Here is a 23,597-nt window from a genome sequence, read left to right as displayed (position 1 = left end):
TGGATGGTCACTTTTGACTGGATGGTTAAGAAAAGTCCAATAAAGACCGGTCCAGTCGGGGGCTGGGGGTGGTGCACCTGGTTGAGCTCACATGTTGCAGTGCTCAAGGAGCAGGTTTCCAGCCCTGGTCCCCACCTGTACGGGGATGTGAGCGTCCTGAGCAGTGAAGCAGCACTGCAGGTCTCTTTCTGTCCCTCTGCATCTCTATCTTCCCCTCCCCCTGAATATCTGGCTGTCTCTCTCAAACAAAGAATAAAAAATTGAAAAAAAAAAAAAAAAAAAAGATCTAGCCATACCAGGATGAGGGCTGGGTGGTGGCACGCCCTGGTAAGCACACGTCTTATGAAGTGCAGAGATCTTAGTGCGAGCCCTGCCTCCTCACCTGCAGGAGGGATGCTTCACAAACAGTGAAGTTGGTCTGCAAATGTCTGTCTTTCTCTCTCCCTCTCTATCTCCCCCTCGTTTCTTGATTTCTCTCAGTCATATCAAATAAAATGGGGAAAAATTTTACTTATTTTCTAGCACTCTGACTATAGAAGTCATTGATTTTGAGTGTTTATGCCCTCAATATACAGTCTAGAAATTTAGATCAGACAGTAGATTTTAATTGTGGTAGCTTATACCAAATGACAACACACAATTTCTGATGACGGAGTGACAGTTGGTATGCTGTGCTGGATTCTGATCAGATTGAATAGTTCTCTAGTATTTCCCTAAAAAAAAATAAATAAAAGTAATGGCTTATCTATAGAAACTCTCCTACATAAATTGAAGTTAGTCTTCAACCTAAACAGTGTGGTTATCCTCTCCTATTTTTCAGCTGAATTATAAAGCAAAGCACGAAGGCGAGAAGTTCAAATGCAATGTTCCAGCAGATGCTCCAGAGTTTATCCAGCACAGAGTCAATGCCTATAACCTGAGTGATGTAAGTACCGATTTCCCAGAAGCCTCTGCTTGTGTACCTGTAATGTTAGAAATGTCAGCAGTGTTTAGAAAATACCGTATTGAGGATCTATGCGAATGGCAACTGACACTGCTACCAGGCTGTAAGTGGAGCTTTTAATGTCACATTGTTAGAAGGCTCTTACTCAACTATCAGCTCTCACTTTCTACATTCTCTGTTACTGAAGGAAAAAAAGACCCAATCTCTCAACTGCTCCTCTACTAATCCTTAGAGGTTTATTTTAATGTATTTATTCCCTTTTGTTGCCCTTGTTATTTTATTGTTGTAGTTATTATGGTTGTTATTGATGTCGTCGTTGGATAGGAGAGAAATGGAGAGAGGAGGGGAAGACAGAAAGAGAGAGAGAGAAAGATAGACACCTGCAGACCTGCTTCACCGCCTGTGAAGTGACCCCGCCTGCACGTGTGGAGCCGGGGGGCTGAAACCAGGATCCTTAAGCTGGTTGTGCGCTTAACTCGCTGTGCTACCGCCCGACTCCAGTCCTTAGAGTTTTATAAGCTCTCTCCTCTGCCAAAGTCACATTTCACTTCTCCAATTGGTTGCTCTTTTGTATTACCTTTTACCTACCAAGATAGCAAAATCTTTAGAAAATCCCTAAAACATTTGTGCAAAAAATTAAATTGGGGCCTGGCGAGATAACTTTTCAGGTCGGGGCCTACCTTGTCAAACACGTGACTCAGATTCATGCCCTTGGCACCACATGGGAGGTGATGTGTCACTGTGGTTGTGATCTTTACTCCACCGCGGTGTGTGTGAGCCTGTAAGGCTATTGGTCTCTGTGTGTCTCTATTTGAATGAAAAAAAAGGTTGACTGGAGTGGTGAAACCATTCATGTCTTGTGAGCCCCAATGACACACACACATACATACATACATACATACACACATACATACATACATACATACATACACACAGAGAGAATAAATTATATTTATTTAGCTGTAAGAGGGAGAGAATCTGGGTAAAAAATAAATCAATAGCTATATTGTCATTTATTATTGGCTAAACATCATTCATTTTGTGAACCTCAGAAGTGCAGTTACACAAATGTAAATGATACAGCCCATTACAGAAGCAGGACATATAATGTCCAGATGAAATCACTGTCAGATAAGTCTGTTATTTGCAGAAATGCCCTTAAGGACATGTAGTAATACTACATGTAGTCCATGAATAAAAGTGCAAATTTTTGTCGGTATTATTTATTTTTCTGGATGCATCTGTGTTAGATATTATACTTACAGTTCTTTTGCTTAAATTCTCCTGTCCAGAATGTTTATAAGCATGACTGGGAGAAGAGCAAAGCCAAGAAGTTTGACATTAAAGTGGATGCCATCCCCCTGCTGGCCGCCAAAGCCAACAGCAGGAATGCTAGTGATGTGAGTAGGAGCTCAGAGCCTGGGCATGGGGGTGCGGGTGGGGGGCGGGAGTGCGTGTGGGGGCTCAGCGATGGTTCCTGGAGGGTGGACTCTGGCATGTGTGCTGTCTTTGCAGGTGATGTACAGGAAAGACTATGAGAAAAGCAAAGGGAAAATGATTGGGGCCCTGAGCATCAATGATGACCCCAAGATGCTGCACTCTTTGAAGACAGCCCAAAACCAGAGCGACGTGAGTGTCTCTGTGGCATAATCCCCCTTATCATCAGAAGTGTCCACGTTTACTCCTTAACAGAACCTGGGATGGAGGGAGGTTAACCTAAATGAAACCTCTGGTCAGGATAACATAGTCAACATCAGAGCCCAGTAGGAGAAAGGCTGGTTAACGCTCTTATTATATTTGGACTTTGAGAAGGCAGGTGAATGCTGGAAAGATTCCCTCCATCTTCCTTCAGGTCATCTGTTTTATGGAAGAGGGTCAATATCATTCTAGTTGTTTCCTCCTGGAAATGAACTCAGCATCTCAGTGTTTCTAAGCATGACTCAAACTCCACACAGAAAAGCAGAAGCACAAGAAGCCAGAAAATCAGACTAAAGAGCAACCAGAGGGAGCAAAATGTTAGGAGCGATGTATTTAATTTCTAGGGGGTTCTTTACAATGTTGATCTTATAAAGATTTAAAGGCCTGGAAAAAACTTTAAATTAAACTATTTACAAAAAGTGCATTTATAATTCAAAGCACATAAGAAATACTCCATATTCTGGATTGTATATAATGCCCCCATCTTTATTAAGTATACTTTTGAATCTCTATATGGGAGAATTAAAAAAATGTAAAAAATACATGCTATATTGAATTTAAAAACAACCCCATCCTTTCTTATATTATTTCCTATATTATTGCTATATAGTATTTGGTTTTAATGATAAAAACCAATCTCCCCCACAGGTGTTTGAAAGTAAGTTTTCAACAAATGCCAAACTGGGACTTTCAGAATAGCTCACCTGGATAGTATGCTGGTTGCTGTGTGTGTGATCCAGGTTCAAGCCTGATCCCCCACCCCCATCCCATCACACTGGAGGCATCCCCTGCTTTTCTTTCTGTATCTGAAAAAGAAAAAATTAGCCTGTAGCAGTGAAGTCCTGACATGATATCCCCCTTCCCCTTCCCAAAAAAAGCAAGATTGAGTACTTCTTTACTACTGAGCATCTAAACTTAGGTCCACAATAAGAGTAAGCTGACCCACCAATCCCATACCAATTTTTAAAATATTCATGTTCCTTCAGATACATTGGATGACATGAATTGCTTTAAGGTAAAGAGTTACTTAGAGAGTTGCGTCTGTGTGCTGTCATCTATTCTGTCTGTGACAAAATAAGACAAGTAACATAAATACATTTAAGACCATTAGCAGACTAGTCTCTTTCATGTTCATTCAGCTTCCTTTTACTTCCTGGAAAATGGTCATTGAAACCCACATTTTCCCCCACCAGGGTTACCACTGGGGCTGCGTGCCAGTGCTACACATCTACCACTCTTAGCAGCCATTTTTTTTTTAACTTTTTTCCTTTCTATTTCTAGCAGACAGGACAGAGAGAAATTGAAGGGGAAGCGGCAATAGAGAGGGAGAGAGAAAGATAGACCCCTGAGATGTGTAGCATCACCCCTATAGTTGGGGGGCAGTGGCTCGAACCTGCGTCCTTGCATAGTAACTGTAATATGAGCACTTAACCGGGTACTCCTGGCCCCTCATACCACAATTTTGAACAGTCTTTCGGTTTATAGGATAGCAACGACACAAAGTGACTTCTTTTCTCTGTGAGCTTGATCTTTCTGATATCTCCTTTCTTTTTCTTTTTTGACAGAGATTGTATAGGGAAAACTATGAGAAGACAAAGGCAAAAAGCATGAATTACTGTGAAACGCCTAAATATCAGCTTGACACTCTACTGAAGAACTTCAGTGAGGTTTGAAAGACCGTGATTACTTCCAGGGCTTGGGGGCTCTCCTACCTCTCCTACTGTTTGACAGACAGCCACGTAGTTGAGTGACACGTGCTTTGTTTTTCAGGCTAAATATAAAGATGCCTATGTGCAGAACATTCTGGGTCACTACGTAGGCAGCTGTGAGGACCCATATCAAATACACTGCATGAAAATGTCGGCTCAAAACAGTGACGTAAGTTTGAAGACAGTTGCTCCCACCTCACAGAGACACTGTTTTGGAGCAGTATTCATCACGATCGACTATTGTGTCTTCTCATTATAGAAAAATTACAAAGCAGAATATGAAGAAGATAGAGGGAAATGCTATTTCCCGCAGACGATAACACAAGAGTATGAAGCCATTAAGAAGCTTGACCAGTGTAAAGATGTAAGTCAGTTGCCCAGCATTGGGGAATTTGGGCTTGGGGTTCTTGTGCCATCTAGTGGTAAACTCAGCTGGAACAGTGCTGCACATCTAGTGGTTCATCTCCTAACTTTGACATTTGGATTTGGGGACAGAATTGAAGAATACCAAAATGACTATAAGGAGCCCATTGGCTGTAACAGGATCTCAAGTTTTATAAGACACTTGTAGTAGTTTCTAGGTACCTGACTTTGAGGCACTGAGGACTTGGACATGTGTGAGAGATAGACTGTCATTGATTCAGCAGTTTCATGTGAGGGGCTGTCTTGTGCCAGATACTATTCTTGGTGTTGGAAAAAAAAGAAGGGGTGAGGGGCACTGCCTCTTGAGAGAATGCAGTTGAGAGAGACAAAAATATACAAGAGGCATAGAAATAAGAAGGATGGGAGTCGGGCGGTAGCGCAGTGGGCTAAGTGCCCATGGCATGAAGCCCAAGGACTGGCGTAAGGTTCCTGGTTCGAGCCCCCGGCTTTATGGGCCTCCTGGCTGCAATTCAGCAGAAAATTTATCTACTCCCTTGTTTGTACAAGGGCTGCCCACTGAACTTGACATTCAATCAAAAAAGTGTATCTTGGCCAAGACCCATAACTAAAGATTCACCCAGACCCAGCCCCACCCTTATCTACTTGACGGACTCTAACTGCAATTTCCCTTTCAATGCTTTTCAGCCACTCATCCTTTCAAATCCTTAGATGTCACATTTGTTCTCTCCTCAGGCTATGCATGCTACTCCTTCCAGAGTCTCATTATGGTCACGCAATAAACCTTCACTGGCCACCAGTGTACAGTGTTCATTCCTTCCCTCTCTCCTGTCTCATTCTATTTAAATTCGGCAGCATCATCTCTGTGAGAAGTCTTACATCTTTCTTGTTTCTAGCCTGGTACCCCAGTCCCCCTTTTTCTGCACCCAGGATTATTGCAGATAATCCCACCCAGGATTATGAGGCCATTTTTTCCCGTTTTGTTGCCTTTGTTGTTCTTGTCATTGCTGTTGTTGTTGCTGGATATGACAGAGAAATCAAGAGAGTAGGGGAAGACACAGAGGGGAGAGAAAGATAGACACCTGCAGACCTGTTTCACCGCCTGTGAAGTGACTCAACTGCAGGTGGGGAGCAGGGGGCTCAAACCGCTATCCTTACTCTGGTCCCTGCGCTTTGCCCCACTTGCGCTTAACCCGCTGCGCTACCACCCGAATCCCCTGACTCTTTGTTTTTAAACTATCACTAAAAGTATGTGAATCTAGAAAACAAAGGAAGTCAGACACTTTTCTATTATATGAAAGAAAAGAGGTTTAAAAAGCAGGACACTGGGAAGTAGTAATAGCTGCAGGTGTGACCTAGAGAAGTGGTCAAAAAATATAACTAGGTATAGATATAAAGTCAATCCACAACTGTGACCTTAGGTGAACTATAGCAATTTCCCCTGGAGGGGAGTGGGGACATAGCCCTATTATAACTTTGTAAATCACTATTAAACAACTAATAAAACTTTAAAAAAGTGGCTTGGAGATAAGTTCAGGAAAGAGAGGTTGGAAGGGGTGAGGGAGAGAGAGAGTGAGAGAGAGAGAGAGAGAGGAGATGAGAGTATATCAACCAAGTTTTCAGGGACAAAATTATCTTTGGCAGAGTTTTTTTAATTGGGGGAATTAATGATTTACAGTGAATAGTACTTGATATATGTTTAAATTTCTCAGTTTTCTGCAAAACACTCTTACCCTCAGCCTATGTCCTTCTGCACCATAATACACCAGGACCTGAAGCCCCCACCCCATCCCAGAGTCATTCACTTTAGTGCAACACACCAAACCCAGTCCTAGTTCTGCTTTGTGTTTCCCCGTCTTTTCTGATTTCTCCACTGCTGTCTATGAGTGAGATCACCCTATATGCATCCTTCTCTTTCTGACTTATCTCACTTGACATGGTTCCTTCAAGCTCCAATCTAGATAAAGTAAAGAAGGTGAATTCAGGCTGGGATGGTTTTAATAGGTTGTCTATGAACAAGAAGAGTTAAATGATGAACTTTCATTAACCAGCATCTTCTTTCCTAGCATACCTACAAAGTTCATCCAGATAAGACCAAGTTTACGTCAGTCACTGATAGTCCTGTGCTGCTGCAGGCCCAGCTGAACACAAAACAACTTAGCGATGTAAGTGCCTTGATTTGTGCTGGTGTTGGGGAGCCAGAGAAACGGAGGTACTTCGTGGACTTGACTGTTGCCCCAGTGACATCATTTTGCAAAGGTCACTTAACAAAATGCAAATGAAGCTGATAGCTTGAATTGTAGCCTCAGACCAAATGGTGTTAGACTAGAATAAAAATAGCTACTATTTCTTCAGTAACTTACTGAATTTTAGTGGGAAGTTACTCATTAAAACCTGTCACCGACTGAAAATAATGCACATTGAAGCTTCTTGGCAACTTAAGTAAATAGCAACAACAAAAGCACCCACTTGGGTAGGTAGTAAGGCAAGCATTTTCTGTTCCTCAGTTTGCTAACAAAGACATTACAAGGGGGCCCAGCAGTAGTGCACGGAGTAAGAAGCACAAGGACCCACATAAGCATCCCAGTTGGAGCTCAGGTTCCCCACCTGCAGTGGGTTGCTTTACAAGCTATGAAGCAGGTCTGTAGGTGTCTACCTTCCTCTCTCCCTTTCTATCTCCCCGTCCCCTCTCACTTTCTCTCTGTCCTAGCCAATAAAAATGGAAGAAATGTCCACCACGAGCAGTGGATAGGCTGTGCAGACGCTGTGCCCCAGTGATAACACTGGAGGGAAACAAACAAACAACAACAAAACAAAAACAAAAACCAAGGACTTTACAAGAAAACCAAGGACAGAAACAATAAAGACCTCAGGCAATAATACGGTTAATGTTACGTGATGATACAGAATTAGAATTGAAAGACCTGGAACTAAGTGTCTGGATGGTCACTTTCGACTGGATGGTTAAGAAAAGTCCAATAGGGGAGTCGGGCTGTAGCGCAGCGGGTTAAGCGCAGGTGGCGCAAAGCACAAGGACCGGCATAAGGATCCCGGTTTGAACCCCGGCTCCCCACCTGCAGGGGAGTCGCTTCACAGGCGGTGAAGCAGGTCTGCAGGTGTCTGTCTTTCTCTCCCCCTCTCTGTCTTCCCCTCCTCTCTCCATTTCTCTCTGTCCTATCCAACAACGACGACAACAACAATAATAACTACAACAGTAAAACAACAAGGGCAACAAAAGGGAATAAATAAATAAAATAAATATAAAAAATTATTTAAAAAAAAAAAAAAAAGAAAAGTCCAATAAAGACCGGTCCAGTCGGGGGCTGGGGGTGGTGCACCTGGTTGAGCTCACATGTTGCAGTGCTCAAGGAGCAGGTTTCCAGCCCTGGTCCCCACCTGTACGGGGATGTGAGCGTCCTGAGCAGTGAAGCAGCACTGCAGGTCTCTTTCTGTCCCTCTGCATCTCTATCTTCCCCTCCCCCTGAATATCTGGCTGTCTCTCTCAAACAAAGAATAAAAAATTGAAAAAAAAAAAAGATCCAGTCATACCAGGATGAGGGCTGGGTGGTGGCACGCCCTGGTAAGCACACGTTGTATGAAGTGCATGGACCTTAGTTGGAGCCCTGCCTCCTCACCTGCAGGAGGGATGCTTCATAAGCAGTGAAGTTGGTCTGCAAATGTCTGTCTTTCTCTCTCCCTCTCTATCTCCCCTGCTCTCTTGATTTCTCTCTGTCGTATCAAATAAAATGGGAAGAAAAAAAAATGGCCACCAGGAGCAGTGGATTTGTAGTGGCCTAGCAATAACCCTAGAGGAAAAAAAAAAAAAAAAAAGGCTGACAGCACTGTCTCAGCTGCACTGGGTGAGCTGCAGAGGAACTGTGTGCTGCGCCTGGTCATTACACAATCTTCTCACTGACCTTGTGACGCTCTGTCCTGGAAGAATTTACTGCACAATTCCTCTGAGTCTTGCGCATTTGTCTTTACATTCCCAATTTCACAGCCTCACTGTCTCTTTACACTCAGTTCCTTACACCTAAGGTCACTTAGCACAGTCCAATATTTGGTGTCCAACAATAATTTGCATGTCTTTAATAAGTGACTAGTATTTTTATTTAGAATATTTGCATATTTGCTAGCACTCTGACTATAGAAGTCATTGATTTTGAGTGTTTATGCCCTCAATATACAGTCTAGAAATTTAGATCGGACAGTAGATTTTACATATAAAGATTGTGGTAGCTTATACCAAATGACAACACACAATTTCTGATGATGAAGTGACAGTTGGCATGCTGTGCTGGATTCTGATCAGATTGAATAGTTCTCTGAAGTATTTCCCTAAAAAAAAAAAATAAAAGTAATGGCTTATCTATATAAACTCTCCTACATAAATTGAAGTTAGTTTTCAACCTAAACAGTTTGGTTATCCTCTCCTATTTTTCAGCTGAATTATAAAGCAAAGCACGAAGGCGAGAAGTTCAAATGCAATGTTCCAGCAGATGCTCCAGAGTTTATCCAGCACAGAGTCAATGCCTATAACCTGAGTGATGTAAGTACCGATTTCCCAGAAGCCTCTGCTTGTGTACCTGTAATGTTAGAAATGTCAGCAGTGCTTAGAAAATACCGTATTGGGGAGTCCGGCGGTGGCGCAGTGGGTTAAGCGCACGTGGCGCAAAGCGCAGAGACCGGCGTAAGGATCCCGGTTCGAGGCCCCGGCTCCCCACCTGCAGGGGAGTCGCTTCACAGGCGGTGAAGCAGGTCTGCAGGTGTCTGTCTTTCTCTCCTCCTCTCTGTCTTCCCCTCCTCTCTCCATTTCTCTCTGTCCTATCCAACAACAAAAGCAACGTCAACAACGGCAATAATAACCGCAACGAGGCTGCAACAACTAGGGCAACAAAAAGGGGGAAAAATGGCCTCCAGGAGCGGTGGATTCATGGTGCAGGCACCGAGCCCAGCAATAACCCTGGAGGGGAAAAAAAAAAAAAAAAAAAAAAAAAAAAAAAAAAAAAAGAAAATACCGTATTGAGGATCTATGCGAATGGCAACTGACACTGCTACCGGGCTGTTAAGTGGAGCTTTTAATGCCACATTGTTAGAAGGCTCTTACTCAACTATCAGCTCTCACTTTCTACATTCTCTGTTACTGAAGGAAAAAAAGACCCAATCTCTCAACTGCTCCTCTACTAATCCTTAGAGGTTTTTTTTTATGTATTTATTCCCTTTTGTTGCCCTTGTTGTTATATTGTTGTAGTTATTATTGATGTCATCGTTGGATAGGACAGAAAGAAATGGAGAGAGGAGAGGAAAACAGAGAGGGGGAGAGAAAGACAGACACCTGCAGACCTGCTTCACCGCCTGGGAAGCGACTCCTCTGCAGGTGGGGTGTTAGGGGTGGCTCGAACTGGGATCCTTAAGCCAGTCCTTGCTCTTGGTGCCACCTGTGCTTAACTCGCTGCGCTACCGCCCGACTCCCGTCCTTAGGGTTTTATAAGCTCTCTCCTCTGCCAAAGTCACATTTCACTTCTCCCATTGGTTGCTATTTTGTATTACCTTTTACCTACCAGGATAGCAAAATCTCTAGAAAATCCCTAAAACATTTGTGCAAATAAGTTAAATTGGGGGCTGGAGAGATAACTTTCCATGTCAGGGACCTACCTTGTCAAACACGTGACTCAGATTCACGCCCTTGGCACCACATGGGAGGTGATGTGTCACTGTGGTTGTGACCTTTACTCTACCGCGGTGTCTGTCTACCTGTAAGGCTATTGGTCTCTGTGTGTCTCTATTTGAATGAAAAAAAAGTTGACTGGAGTGGTGAAACCATCCATGTCTCATGAGACCCAATGACACACGTACATACATACATACATACATACATACATACATACATAGAGAATAAACTATATTTATTTAGCTGTCAGGGGGAAAGAAACTGGATAATAGATAAATCAATAGCTATACTGTCATTTATTATTGACTAAACATCATTCATTTTGTGAACCTCATAGAGTGCAGTTACACAAATGTAAATGATACAGCCCATTACAGAAGCAGGACATATAATGTCCAGATGAAATCACTGTCAGATAAGTCTGTTATTTGCAGAAATGCCCTTAAGGACAGGTAGTAATACTACATGTAGTCCATGAATAAAAGTGCAAAATTTTTGTCGGTATTATTTATTTTTCTGGATGAATCTGTGTTAGATATTATACTTACAGTTCTTTTGCTTAAATTCTCCTGTCCAGAATGTTTATAAGCATGACTGGGAGAAGAGCAAAGCCAAGAAGTTTGACATTAAAGTGGATGCCATCCCCCTGCTGGCCGCCAAAGCCAACAGCAGGAACGCTAGTGATGTGAGTAGGAGCTCAGAGCCTGGGCATGGGGGTGCGGGTGGGGGGCGGGAGTGCGTGCGGAGGCTCAGCGATGGTTCCTGGAGGGTGGACTCTGGCATGTGTGCTGTCTTTGCAGGTGATGTACAGGAAAGACTATGAGAAAAGCAAAGGGAAAATGATTGGGGCCCTGAGCATCAATGATGACCCCAAGATGCTGCACTCTTTGAAGACAGCCAAAAACCAGAGTGATGTGAGTGCTTTTATAAACTTGTCTCACTTTTCAAGATGGCGTCCTTGTTAAAATGTCCCGTGGTGGGAGCCGGGTGGTAGCGCAGCAGGTTAAGCACAGGTGGCGTGAAGTGCAAGGACCAGCGTAAAGATCTGGGTTCAAGCCCCCAACTCCCCACCTGCAGGGGAGTCGCTCCACAGGCAGTGAAGCAGGTCTGCAAATGTCTATCTTTCTCTCCCCCTCTCTGTCTTCCCCTCCTCTCTCCATTTCTCTCTGTCCTATCCAACATCAACGACATCAATAACAACAATAATAACTACAACAATAAAATAACAGGGACAACAAAGGGGAATAAATAAATAAATTTATGGTGGCAGTGACGTGCAGGAATGCTCTATATTCATGGGCTCTCTCAAGTTCTCAACATCTGACTGTTGGGGTGGATTGTAGAACTAAAATGATTCCCCAGATTGTTGTACCACCTAGGACTGATTTTACTAGATATTCATTTTATTTTGGAAAACATAGCTATCAATATATAGAAGCATATGAATGTAATTCTCAGTGCCTCTTGCAAAAGACAGCTAGAGGGGCCAGTGTTGATGCATCAGGCCGAGTACACACATTACCATGCTCTGTGATCCAGGTTCAAGCCCTGGCTCCCCACCAGTAGGAGGGGACAGTTCACGAGTAGTGAAGCAGGTCTGCAGGTGTCTTTCTCACCCTCTCTCCGTCTCATCCTCTCGTCTCAATTTCTTTCTGCCCTATCCAGTAAAATAAAATAAAAGGAAAAAATTTGCTGCTGCGAGCGTAGTGCAAACCTGGTAGCAAAATATAAAGATAAAAAAATAATGGCTGGATATTTTCTTCTTATGGCAAAATAACCCTTAAAATGTTTGTGTTAAGATTGTAGTTTGGAAGAAAATCACTGGTAAAAATCTTAGTATTGGGAGTCGGGCAGTAGCGCAGCAGGTTAAGCACAAGTGGCTCAAAGCGCAAGAACCGGCGTAAGGATCCCGGTTCTAGCCCCCGGTTCCCCACCTGCAGGGGAGTCGCTTCACAGGCGGTGAAGCAGGTCTGCAGGTATCTGTCTTTCTCTCCCCCTCTGTCTTCTCTTCCTCTCCATTTCTCACTGTGCTATCTAACAACAATAATAACTACAAAAACAATGAAAAACAACAAGGGCAACAAAAGGGAAAATAAAAAAAAATCTTTTACTTTGGTGCAATACGTCAATTCCATTTCAAGTTCTACTTCTGTTTTCTTTTCTGATCTTGTTTTTCAACTTCTGCCTGAGAGTGAGATCATCCCATAGTCATCCTTCTGTTTCTGACTGATTTCACGTAACATGATTTTTTCAATGTCCATCCAAGATTGGCTGAAAATGGTGAAGTCACCATTTTTTACAGCTGAGTAGTATTCCATTGTGTATATATATACCACACCTTGCTCAGCCACTCATCTGTTGTTGGACATCTGTGTTGCTTCCAGGTTTTGACTATTACAAATTGTGCTGCCAAGAACATACGTGTACACAGATCTTTTTGGATGGGTGTGTTGGGTTCCTTAGGATATATCCCCAGGGGAGGAATTGCAGGGTCATAGGGTAGGTCCATTTCTAGCCTTCTGAGAGTTCTCCAGACTGCTCTCCACAGAGGATGGACCAATTGACATTCCTACCAGCAGTGCAGGAGGGTTCCTTTGACCCCACAACTTCTCCAGCATTTGCTGCTGTTACCTTTTCTGATGTATGACATTCTCACAGGAGTGAAGTGGTATCTCATTGTTGTCTTTATTTGCATTTCTCTGACAATCAGAGACTTGGAGCATTTTTTCATGTGCTTCTTAGCCTTTTGGATCTCTTCTGTGGTGAATATTCTGTCCATGTCCTCCTCCCATTTTTGGATGGGGTTATTTGTTGTCTTGTTGTTGAGTTTGGAAAGCTCTTTATATATGTTAGTTATTAAACTCTTGTCTGATGTATGGCATGTAAAGATCTTCTCCTATTCTGTGAGGAGTCTCTTGGTTTGGGTAGTGGTTTCTTTTGTTGTACAGAAGCTTTTTCATTTGATGTAGTCCCATAGGTTTATGCTTGCCTTAGTCTTCTTTGTAATTGTATTCGTTTCATTGAAGATGTCTTTAAAATTTCAATTCAGTGGTACATCCATTTAGTAAAAGTGATTATCTACAAAATGCTGGAAGAAAGATCACATTCCGTGAGGAAGCTACTAGACTGGGGCAACTTGCCAAAGGCCTGTCTTCAGAATATTCATGATGCACAGCTAGAGCTGCCGGCTTGGGTCACTGTCTTTAATGCTGACGTGACTAGGGGAAGATAATGGATTTCACATCTTCTTAGTGCTGCTGGGTTAGGTTTTTATACTAAGGTTATTGGTGAGTTGACATGATGGAGTAAGAAGTTTCACCTAATTAGCACCCTGCCTGTCCGTTCCAGAAAGCCAGCCAGTGAAAAAGGCCTCTGAGACGCAGTCAGAACAACTGGTTTATGAGGACACTGTTTGCAGCACCAAGACTACTTTATTTATTTATTTATTTATTTACCAAGGTTACTTTAATGGTTCAGTTTCAGCAGCTTCTCTCCTTTGAGTTCTTGTAACTGCTACAATCTGAAGCTTTTTTAAAATTTTTGCCCAAATTAAACCTGGATGAAACAACCTTTGGGTGTGTTAGTGGTACTCAACTACTGTTTTAATTTTATATTTCACTTGTGTGTGTGAGAGAGAGGGGGGAAGGAGGGAGAGAGAGAGAGAGAACTCGAACAGAGCACTGGTCAGCTCTGATTTATGGTGGTTTGGGGGGGGGGGTGAACCTGGGACCTCAGAGCCTCAGGTATGAGAGTCTTTTGCAGAACCATTATTCTGTCTCCCCAACCCTTGTCTCTGTTGAAAATATGATTGTAAGATTGAAAAAATTTTGCTATTCATTTAAAGGTGAGCATAGCAAAGATAAGAAGTCGAGTGCAGACCAGGAAAAAATAATTTGAACAGAGTTATCACAAATACAGAAATCAAATTTAATAAAAAAAAGCAATCTTCCTCAAAATAGAAGTCCAGGACCAAATGGAAAAAAAAAAGAAGTCGTGTGTAAAGTTTTATTTATGAAGTAGCCATTTTTACAAATATAAGTATGAAATGATAATCTTTTTGTCAATTAATATATATATATATATATATATATATATATATATTCCCCACCCTAAAATACTTCTTTATTGGAAAACCATTCATAGGCTAACCTATGTTAGTAGAGAGAACGCTTGAAAAACACTGTTTTAAAGTAAACTAATCCCTGGCCGAAATTGACCCATTTCTATTGCCTGAAAACTTTCTTTGATATAAAAAGAGAGTTAGAGAGATCTGCCCATGTGTGATTTGGGGTCTTGTCAGTGATGTGTAACATGTGAACAACTTTCAGAAAAAACTATTGAGGTGTCTGCATTTATTTCTTTAACTTGTATTTATTGTTTATGAAATCACTGTGCTTTCAAGGAGTCTATTGATGATTTATGGTAATAAATAGTAATTTTTGTTCTCTTCTAAATTGTTTTATTATTAGTGATTTAGCAGTGTTTTAAAAAATTGTTAGATTGCAAAGGTATGATTTCACATCAACATGTGGTGTGTGTGAGTAAGCACACCCTCCACCAAGCCCTAGTACGCACTCAGTCCACCTCCTAGCCACCAGTTCTCACACAGTCTAAGGGACAGTTTGGTGACCTCTTCTCTCTGTTTCTTTTCTTCTTTCTTTCTGAGTTCATATGATTTATCCACCCACATTTCACATACGAGAGGTAGTTTTCCTTCACCTCCTTAGTTCTTTAAAAAAATTTTTTATTATCTTTATTTTTATTGTCTAGAGATAGCCAGAAATGGAGAGGAATGGGGAGATAAGGAGAGAGACAGAGAGACACCTGCAGCCCTGCTTCACCACTCATGAAGCTTTCCCCCTGCAGGTGGGGACTGGGGGCTTGAACCCAGAACCTTGTGCATTGTAACATGTGTGCTTAACCAGATGCACCACCACCCAGCCATACCTCCTTAGTTCTTAAATTTAACAAAATCACCTCTAGTTCCATCCATTTTGTCCCAACTGATATAACCCCACCTTTAAGATTACAGAATAGTATTCCATTAAGTGTATCTCCCATAAATTCTTCATTATCTGTTGATGGGTATTTCAGTTGCTTCCAGATTTTTGCCCACTATAAATAACACGGTTACTAATCCAAAAGGCTAAAAAGTAATTTTCATTTTGTAGCGTGAATATCGTAAAGACTATGAAAAGTCGAAAACTATCTACACAGCACCTCTGGACATGCTTCAAGTCACTCAAGCAAAGAAGTCTCAGGCAATTGCCAGCGACGTGGACTATAGGCACGTCCTACACAGCTACAGCTACCCCCCTGACAGCATCAACGTGGACCTTGCCAAGAAGGCCTATGCACTGCAGAGCGATGTGAGTAGCCTCATTGTCTCTGTTCCTTCTTTTGAAAAGACCTTTCATGCCGGTGTCGTTGCTGACGCGTAGACGCATCTCTGCCACCACGCCTATGTAGCAGGTTAGAGAAGGGAAAATTACCCTTCTGTGAGCTTGCACCCTTCACAGTTAAGAGACTGTGGATCTAGCTCCCATCACACCACAGTTGGCCTTTGGAGAGGAAGTTAATCATCTTTTTGGACCTAGAGTCCTCTGAACAACCAGAGTGAAAAGAATAGAATTGCTTTGAGGCTTTAACTGCATGCAGAACACTACAGGTGGCCCCGAAGTCTGGTGGGTTCTATATAAATGTCCTTTGCTCTTATCGCCATGATCACGTTCATCATCAATAATGTTGATATAGCCTGTCTGAAAATAAAGCATCGGCAGCTACTACCTCAATTTTTATAGCTTTTCTATTCTATAACACTTCTTTAAAAAAATTTTTTGTATTTATTTATTTATTCCCTTTTGTTGCCCTTGTTTTATTGTTGTTGTTACTCATGTCATTGTTGTTGGATAGGACAGAGGGAAATGGAGAGAGGAGGGGAAGACAGAGGGGGAGAGAAAGATAAGCACCTGCAGACTTGTTTCACCGCCTGTGAAGCGACTCCCCTGCAGGTGGGGAGCCGGGGGCTCGAACCGGGATCCTTATGCCGGTCCTTGTGCTCTGTGCCATGTGCACTTAACTCGCTGCGCTACCGCCCAACTCCCTCTATAACACTTCTTTAGGCAAATTTAACTAGTCTGGGCTGTATAATTCAATACTTTATACTACTGCTTCTATTTTTATTTATTTTTTATTATTATTCTTTTGACCAGAGGACTGCTTATAGTCGTGCCAGGAATTGAAGCTGGGACCTCCGGGGCCTCAGGCTTTAAAGTCTGCTGTGTAAACCACTGTGATACCTCCCTGGCCAACAATTCTGTTTAAGTGGGTACAAAATACATATGGTATAAAATTGGTCATCATCATGGTTCTTAACTCTACAGTTCAGTAGTGGTTAATAGTATTCATAATGAGATTGCAACCAATCTCCAGAAATTTACATTCTTGAAAAAGCTCTGTACACAGTAGAGCATGTCCCCCTTTTTCCTTCCCCTAGCTATGGGCAAAGGGTACCTCAGATAAATCAACTCATACAGTTCTAGTTTCTCTCTCTCTCTCTCTGTGTGTGTGTGTGTGTGTGTGTGTGTGTGTGTGTGTGTGTGACTGTGTAGTTTATTTTACTTAGAGCAATGTCCTGGGACTTGATAGGACTCCCCAACTGGGGCCCCAGATGATGGGGTGGCCTGATAGTGATTAAAGAGTCAGCATTAAAGTGTGCTAGTCTCTAAGGCAAAGATTCTTAACGTGGCTCCTTCCTTCTTTTTTAAATTTTATTTTATTATTATTTTTTATTTATTAGATACAGACAGCCAGAAATTGAGAGGGAAGGGGGTGATGGAGAGGGAGAGAGAGAGAGAGAGACATTTGCAACACTCCTTCACTACTTGTGAAGCTTCTCCCCTGCAGGTGGCGACTGGGGGCGAGAACCCAGGTCTTTGCGCACTCTGACACATGCACTTAATCAGGTGCGCCACCACCCGGCCCCCCTTCTTTCCTTTCTTCTGTCCTTCCTGCTTTCTTTTATTTTTCCCTTCCTTCTTCCCTTTCTTTCTTTCTCTCTCTCTTTCTTTCTTTCTCTCTTTCTCTCTTTTATTGATATCAGGGTTATTGATGAGGCTTGGTGCCTACACAAGTAATCCACCATGGATTTCCTCCTCCATGGGCGTTTTTTTTTTTCATTTTATTTATTTGTTTTCTTTCCTTTATTTGATGTAACACAAAGCATTTGAGAGAGAGGACGGAGATACAGAGGGAGAGAGATTGGCAGCTGCAGTACTTACTTTACCTCCCTTGAAGCTTCCTTCCTGTACATGGGGGTGGGGATGTGGTTCTAACCCAAATCCGTGCACATGGCCACCTCCTGGTCCCCTAGATGGCTTCTTGATTTTTCCTTCACTCTAATTAAAAGGTCCACGCTAAAGATGAATTATTTGAACTTCATGCCTAGGGTATAATTTTGCACTGCTACCTATAGGTACAAGAGTAACTCATTGTTTTGTTTTGTTTTGTTTTTTGTATCATCAAGTAACTGTCACCTAGAAATGATAATTGGTCTCCACAAGTAAAGTAATGAGTAAAACTGTTTCAAAGTGAATTATTTAACCAGTATAGAAATGCTGCTAGACTGACCATTACACATGAGGGGCCAGGTGTGAGACAGAGCGAACAATTACTGTCAGTGCTGACGCAGCCAATCAGCCGTCATGCACAACAACGTGAACTCTGTTCTCAGTTGAATGACAGAAACGTAACACTTATGATCACAGTGGTCAGGCATTTTACATTTGACTATCTATACATACCTGTTTCTTTTGTTCTTTGAAATACAGCATGGAATGTAGCATTTGTCCAAAACAGAATTAAAATTCCATGTACTTCCATCGAATTGGAAATAAGAATTAAATGAAACAATCAGCAAAAACAAAACAAAAAACAACAAACAAACAAAGGACTGTTAACTTCTTTCGTCAAAGAAATCTTAAAATAACTTTAGTGTACAGTGTAATGAAGCCAATCAGAAATCTGAAACTCATTTCTTTGGGAGAAGTGCTAATGACGTCTTGAATTAAGAGTGATGCTAAGCAAAGAAGAAATGTAGCCTTCCTCTCTGTGACCTTCCCCCTGGTATTTCAGGTGGAGTATAAAGCCGACTACAACAGCTGGATGAAGGGCTGTGGCTGGGTACCTTTTGGATCTTTGGAAATGGAGAAGGCAAAGCGAGCTTCCGCCATCCTGAATGAGGTAAATAAAGTCAGCGCTTGTGTCCCAGCGGTTTGCAAATGTGTTGCTACAACTGTCCACATCCTAGGGGTGCGACTCCTTGAATCACTTCATTCTCTGGTAACTGTAGCTGAGGAAACTAATTCACCATGTGCATGAAGTCTTTGGTTAGCTAAGCATACCTTATGATGAGCATTTCTTACTTTATTTTTTATTTTTTATTATTGCCACCAGGGTTATTGCTGGGGGCTTGATGCCTGCACGGTGAATCCACTGCCCCCCAGCAGCCATTTTTCCTTTTATTTTTAATTAATTAATTATTTTTTCATTTGGAAGGACAGAGAGAGAAATTGAGGGGGTGGGGTAAATAGAGAGAGAGAGAGAGAGAGAGAGAAAAAAAAAAGAAGCCTGCAGATCTGCTTCAGCACTCATGAAGCTTCCCCTCTGAAGGTGGGGTTAGGGGCTCAAATCCAAATTCTCAAGTGTGATCGTGCGTGCACTTAACCAGGTACACTACTGCCTGGCCCCTGATAGAAATATTTTAAACTTCATTGAAGCCCAATTGACATACTGAGGAATTGACCTATTTTATTTAATTTTATTTTATTTTATTTTATTTTATTTTATTTGAGTATACTGTCGCAGGGACCCAAGTTCATCCCCTACTCACCCCACCTGTGGGGAGGACTTCATGAGTGGGGAAGTAGAGCTTTAGTTGCCTCTCTGTTTCTCTCCCTTTTAAAATTTTTTTTTAAATTTGTTATTGTATAGAGACAGAGAAATTGAGAGAGAAGGGAGAGATAGAGAGGAAGAGAGACAGAGAGATGCCTGCAGACCTGCTTCACCGCCTGTGAAGCGACTCCCCTGCAGGTGGGGAGCCGGGGGCTCGAACCAGGATCCTAACTGGTCCTTGTGCTTTGTGCCATGTGCACTTAACCTGCTGCGCTACTGCCCAACTCCCCCCTTTTTTTATTGTTGTAGTTATTGTTGTTATTGATGTTGTCATTGTTGGGTAGGACAGAGAGAAATGGAGAGAGGAGGGGAAGGCAGAGGGGGAGGTTTCTCTCCCTTTTTATGTCCTCATCCTCTCTCGACTCCGTTCTATCAAATTAAAAGAAAGGAAAAGAAAGCTTTTCAAATTCTTCTAGGTTGGTAGTTTTCTTTCTTTTAATATTTTTATCATCTTTATATATTTATTGGATAGAGATAGCCCGATATTGAGAGGGAAGGGGTGATAGAGAGGGACAGAGACAGAGAGACACCCTCAACACTACTTCACCATTCTCAAAGCTTTTCCCCTGCAGTTGGGGACCAGAGGCTTGAACCAGGGTCCTTGTGCATCATGACATGTGCATTCAACCAGGTGTGCCACCACCCGGCCCCTGTGTTGGTAGTTTTAGAAGTCTGATGCTAAAAGAACAATGCTCAGTACATGACAGTGGGATGTACGCTGCGCACAAAAGAAAAAGACTGGGAGGATAAGCACAGAGCCTAGGAGAGTAGCTAGGAGTGGGCTGCCCCGAATCAGGGCACTTCAGTGCCCCAGTCCTGTGCTCTCTCTATAGTCCTTGCTGCTGACCTGTGTGTTAACCGCTGTAGGGCAGATGAAGCAGAAGTCCTCCCTCTGCTGCTAATAGCCCCAGCTCCTCAGTCTGTCCTTCCTGAAGTATTGGCTTGTGTTACTGATGGGACAAGAGCGAAAATGACACCCACGTGCACGTTTCACGTGCCCTTGCTCGCTTCTCTGTTAGCCCTCTAGAACATGAGGGTTCTGGATTCTGCCTAGCTGAAAGCACTCTCTTTCATAGCATAAACAAAAAATTCAAAGACTGAAACATGGCCCTTGCAAGTTGGACTGGTCTGTCTGGCCCCCTAGACAAATTTAAAGTTAAGCCGATGTTTTAAACACTGGCTTTTCTGTTACATTCACCTTTTCTCCAAGTCAGCCAGAAATACAGTATTTTCATATTTTGAAACTAGGAATAATTCTTGACCCTCCAAAGTAAATTTCAAGAATTTTCACATATTGGTTTTCAGTGAAATTAATACTGTTATTTGCTCCTTTTTAATACACCAAACAGAAAAAATATCGTCAGCATCCAGACACTCTCAAGTTTACTTCAATTGAAGATGCTCCAATTACAGTGCAGTCTAAAATTAACCAGGCCCAGAGGAGCGATGTAAGTATTAATCTATCATATTCTAAAACATATATTATTAATAGATATTTAATAGTGCATTTATATGTGAGAGAAAGAAGATCAAGCCCCATTCCTACATTTTAAATTTTAATATTTATTTATTTTCCCTTTTGTTGCCCTTATTGTTTTTTATTGTTGTAGTTATTATTGTTGTTGTTGATGATATCATTGCTGTTGGATAGCACAGAGAGACATGGAGAGAGGAGGGGGAGACGGAGAGGGGGAGAGAAAGACGGACACCTGCAGACCTGCTTCACCGCCTGTGAAGTGACTCCCCTGCAGGTGGGGAGCCGGGGGCACCAACCAGGATCCTTCTGCTGGTCCTTGCACTTTGTGCCACGTGTGCTTAATCCGCTGCGCTACCGCCCAGCTCCCCCATTCCTACATTTTATGCAGTGCTGGGTGTTGGACCCAGGACCTCATACATGGGTCTCAGTCACAGAAGGTATGCACTTTACTACTGAGCCATCTTGTCTTTTAATAACTGCTGTCTAATACCGACATATTTGTGTCCAAATGTATTCTTCACCTGCAGTTAGACTCAGTGATGTGAGCAACTCAGTGATGTGAGCAACTCAGTGATGTGAGCAGTTAGACTCAGTGATGTGAGCAACTCCCCAGCTTTTGTTTAAAAAGTTGACCCAGTTCATTTCTTTAGAGGGTTGCATATTCTGTGCTGACCATCTGTTCAGACATGTGACATTACTTTCCAAGGGGAGGAAGGTAAAAGAAACAGTTCCTCTTCTTCTTCTAGCGTTTGCCCTTCTTCTGTAGCCAGTCAACAGCGTCAGGTTGAGCCTGATGTAAAGTTTTGAGACCTCCTTTGAATCTGGAGAGGTGGCAGTCGTTGACTATGTGGGTCATAGTCTGTCTGGAGCTGCAGGGGCAGTTTGGGTCATCTCTGGCTCCCCAGCGATGGAACATAGTGGCACACCGGCCATGGCCTGTTCGATAGCGATTGAGGAGGGCCCAATCATAACGTGCTAGGTCAAAGCCGGGTGGACGCTCGCAGGGGTCTGTGATGAGGTGTTTGTTCTTGACCTCAGCTGACTGCCAACTCTGTTTCCAAGAGTCTGGAACAGAGAAGTTCAGTGTAGCCGTAGGAGACCAGATTGGATGACGAGACGTCAGGCATTGGACAGGGTGGGCGAAGATATCTGCGTATATTGGCAGGTCCGGTCGAGCGTAGACGTGGGAAATGAACTTAGATGATGCCGCATCCCGACGAATATCTGGCGGGGCGATGTTGCTAAGAACCGGCAGCCATGGAACCGGGGTGGAACGGATGGTTCCAGAAATGATCCTCATGGAGGAATATAATTTGGAATCGACCAAGTGGACATGGGGGCTACGGAACCATCCTGGGGCACAGTATTCTGCAGTGGAATAGCATAATGCCAGAGATGATGATCGTAGTGTGGAAGCACTCGCGCCCCATGAGGAGCTGGCCAGTCTTGCAATGATGTGATTCCTCGCGTCCACCTTTGCTGCAGTTTTTATGAGATGTTCGTGAAATGACAGGGTGCGATCGAGAGTAATGCCAAGATAGACTGGCTGGGCTTCATGCCGGATTCTCGTATTGTCATGCTGCACATTAAGCTCACGCGAGGCCGAGGCATGGTGTAGATGGAAAACAGATGATACTGTTTTTGCAGTGCTAGGGATTAGTCGCCATTTTTTACAGTAATCAGATATCAGAGACATGTCTTTCGTGAGTGTTTCCTCGAGGATGTCGAACTTGGATGCCTGAGTAGCACAGCAGATGTCATTGGCGTAGATGAACTTCCTTGAGGAAGTTTCTGGGAGGTCATTGATGTAAGTATTAAATAGCGTAGGAGCCAGAACAGAGCCCTGAGGGAGGCCACTTGAGACAAGTCTCCATCTGCTAGACTTGTCACCCAGATGCACCCGGAATCTTCTGTTTTGGAGAAGAAACGATATAATGTTGGCCACCCATGGAGGCAGGCATCTTGAGATCTTGACTAGGAGACCACGGTGTCAGACTGTGTCATAGGCTGCTGTGAGATCAACAAAGATAGCACCTGTCTTTAAATTCTTCTGGAATCCATTTTCAATGTAAGTTGAGAGGGCCAGGACTTGTTCGCAGGTAGATCTTCCTGGGCAGAAACCAGCTTGGGCGGGTGATAGGAATTTCTCTGTAAGAGGAGAAATTCGTGACAGAAGCAGCCTCTCAAGGAGTTTGTAACACACAGAGAGTGCCACTGTCATCATCATAATAGAGATAGAGAAGATCAAAGACACCAACCACATCATTGAGGCATCCTCCAGTTTAGTGGGAGCAGGGGTCAAACACGAGTTGCACACATGACAAAGCAGTGCACTAAGTGAGCGATCAGGTTGTTGGAAAAGTCGTGACATGCTTTTCTCTATATATATTTTTTTCTATAAAAAAGTGTGTCATGACTTTTCGGATAATCCAATATTTCATCAGCCTGCTATCTATAGAGTGTCTTTAATAAAAAGCACCGCCAGACAGCCTGGTCTGCTCTGAGATGACTTTCTTATGCATGAGCCCAGTTCCCTGCACTGCTGATGTGTTTTGCTTCTCTTCCAGATTGTCTACAAAGCCAAAGGAGAGGAAATGCTTCATAAATACAGCCTGCCTGCAGACCTGCCCCAGTTCATTCAGGCTAAAGTGAATGCCTACAACATTAGTGAGGTAGGTGTGTGTGTGTGTGTGTGTGTGTGTGTGTGTGTGTGTGTGTGTGTGTGTGTTCATTCAAATGCTGATTGCCCATTATGCCTTCCCTAAG

At 42.8% G+C, this 23,597-nt stretch overlaps 1 protein-coding gene across 20 annotated transcripts in view; it reads left to right on the top strand.

Annotated features, from left to right (window-relative positions):
- The window catches only part of NEB (nebulin), a 286,668-nt gene that overhangs the window by 49,495 nt on the left and 213,576 nt on the right, over positions 1–23,597 (top strand). For 18 of the 20 annotated variants that reach the window (XM_060178131.1, XM_060178129.1, XM_060178127.1 and 15 more), the window contains exons 7-20: positions 821–925; positions 2,236–2,343; positions 2,459–2,572; positions 4,207–4,308; positions 4,412–4,519; positions 4,610–4,714; positions 6,798–6,896; positions 9,176–9,280; positions 10,980–11,087; positions 11,203–11,316; positions 15,574–15,771; positions 18,536–18,643; positions 20,704–20,802; positions 23,399–23,503. In XM_060178131.1, coding sequence (XP_060034114.1) covers positions 821–925; positions 2,236–2,343; positions 2,459–2,572; positions 4,207–4,308; positions 4,412–4,519; positions 4,610–4,714; positions 6,798–6,896; positions 9,176–9,280; positions 10,980–11,087; positions 11,203–11,316; positions 15,574–15,771; positions 18,536–18,643; positions 20,704–20,802; positions 23,399–23,503 — 1,578 coding nt within the window. The remainder of the gene's footprint in view (positions 1–820; positions 926–2,235; positions 2,344–2,458; positions 2,573–4,206; positions 4,309–4,411; positions 4,520–4,609; positions 4,715–6,797; positions 6,897–9,175; positions 9,281–10,979; positions 11,088–11,202; positions 11,317–15,573; positions 15,772–18,535; positions 18,644–20,703; positions 20,803–23,398; positions 23,504–23,597) is intronic. The other 2 variants (XM_060178128.1, XM_060178132.1) reach the window with 2 other exon arrangements.

The sequence above is a fragment of the Erinaceus europaeus genome, chromosome 18, assembly GCF_950295315.1.
Source record: "Erinaceus europaeus chromosome 18, mEriEur2.1, whole genome shotgun sequence".
NCBI lineage: Eukaryota > Metazoa > Chordata > Mammalia > Eulipotyphla > Erinaceidae > Erinaceus > Erinaceus europaeus.
The sequence above is the reverse complement of the archived record's forward strand: the minus strand, read 5'-3'. Positions and strand labels throughout refer to the sequence as shown.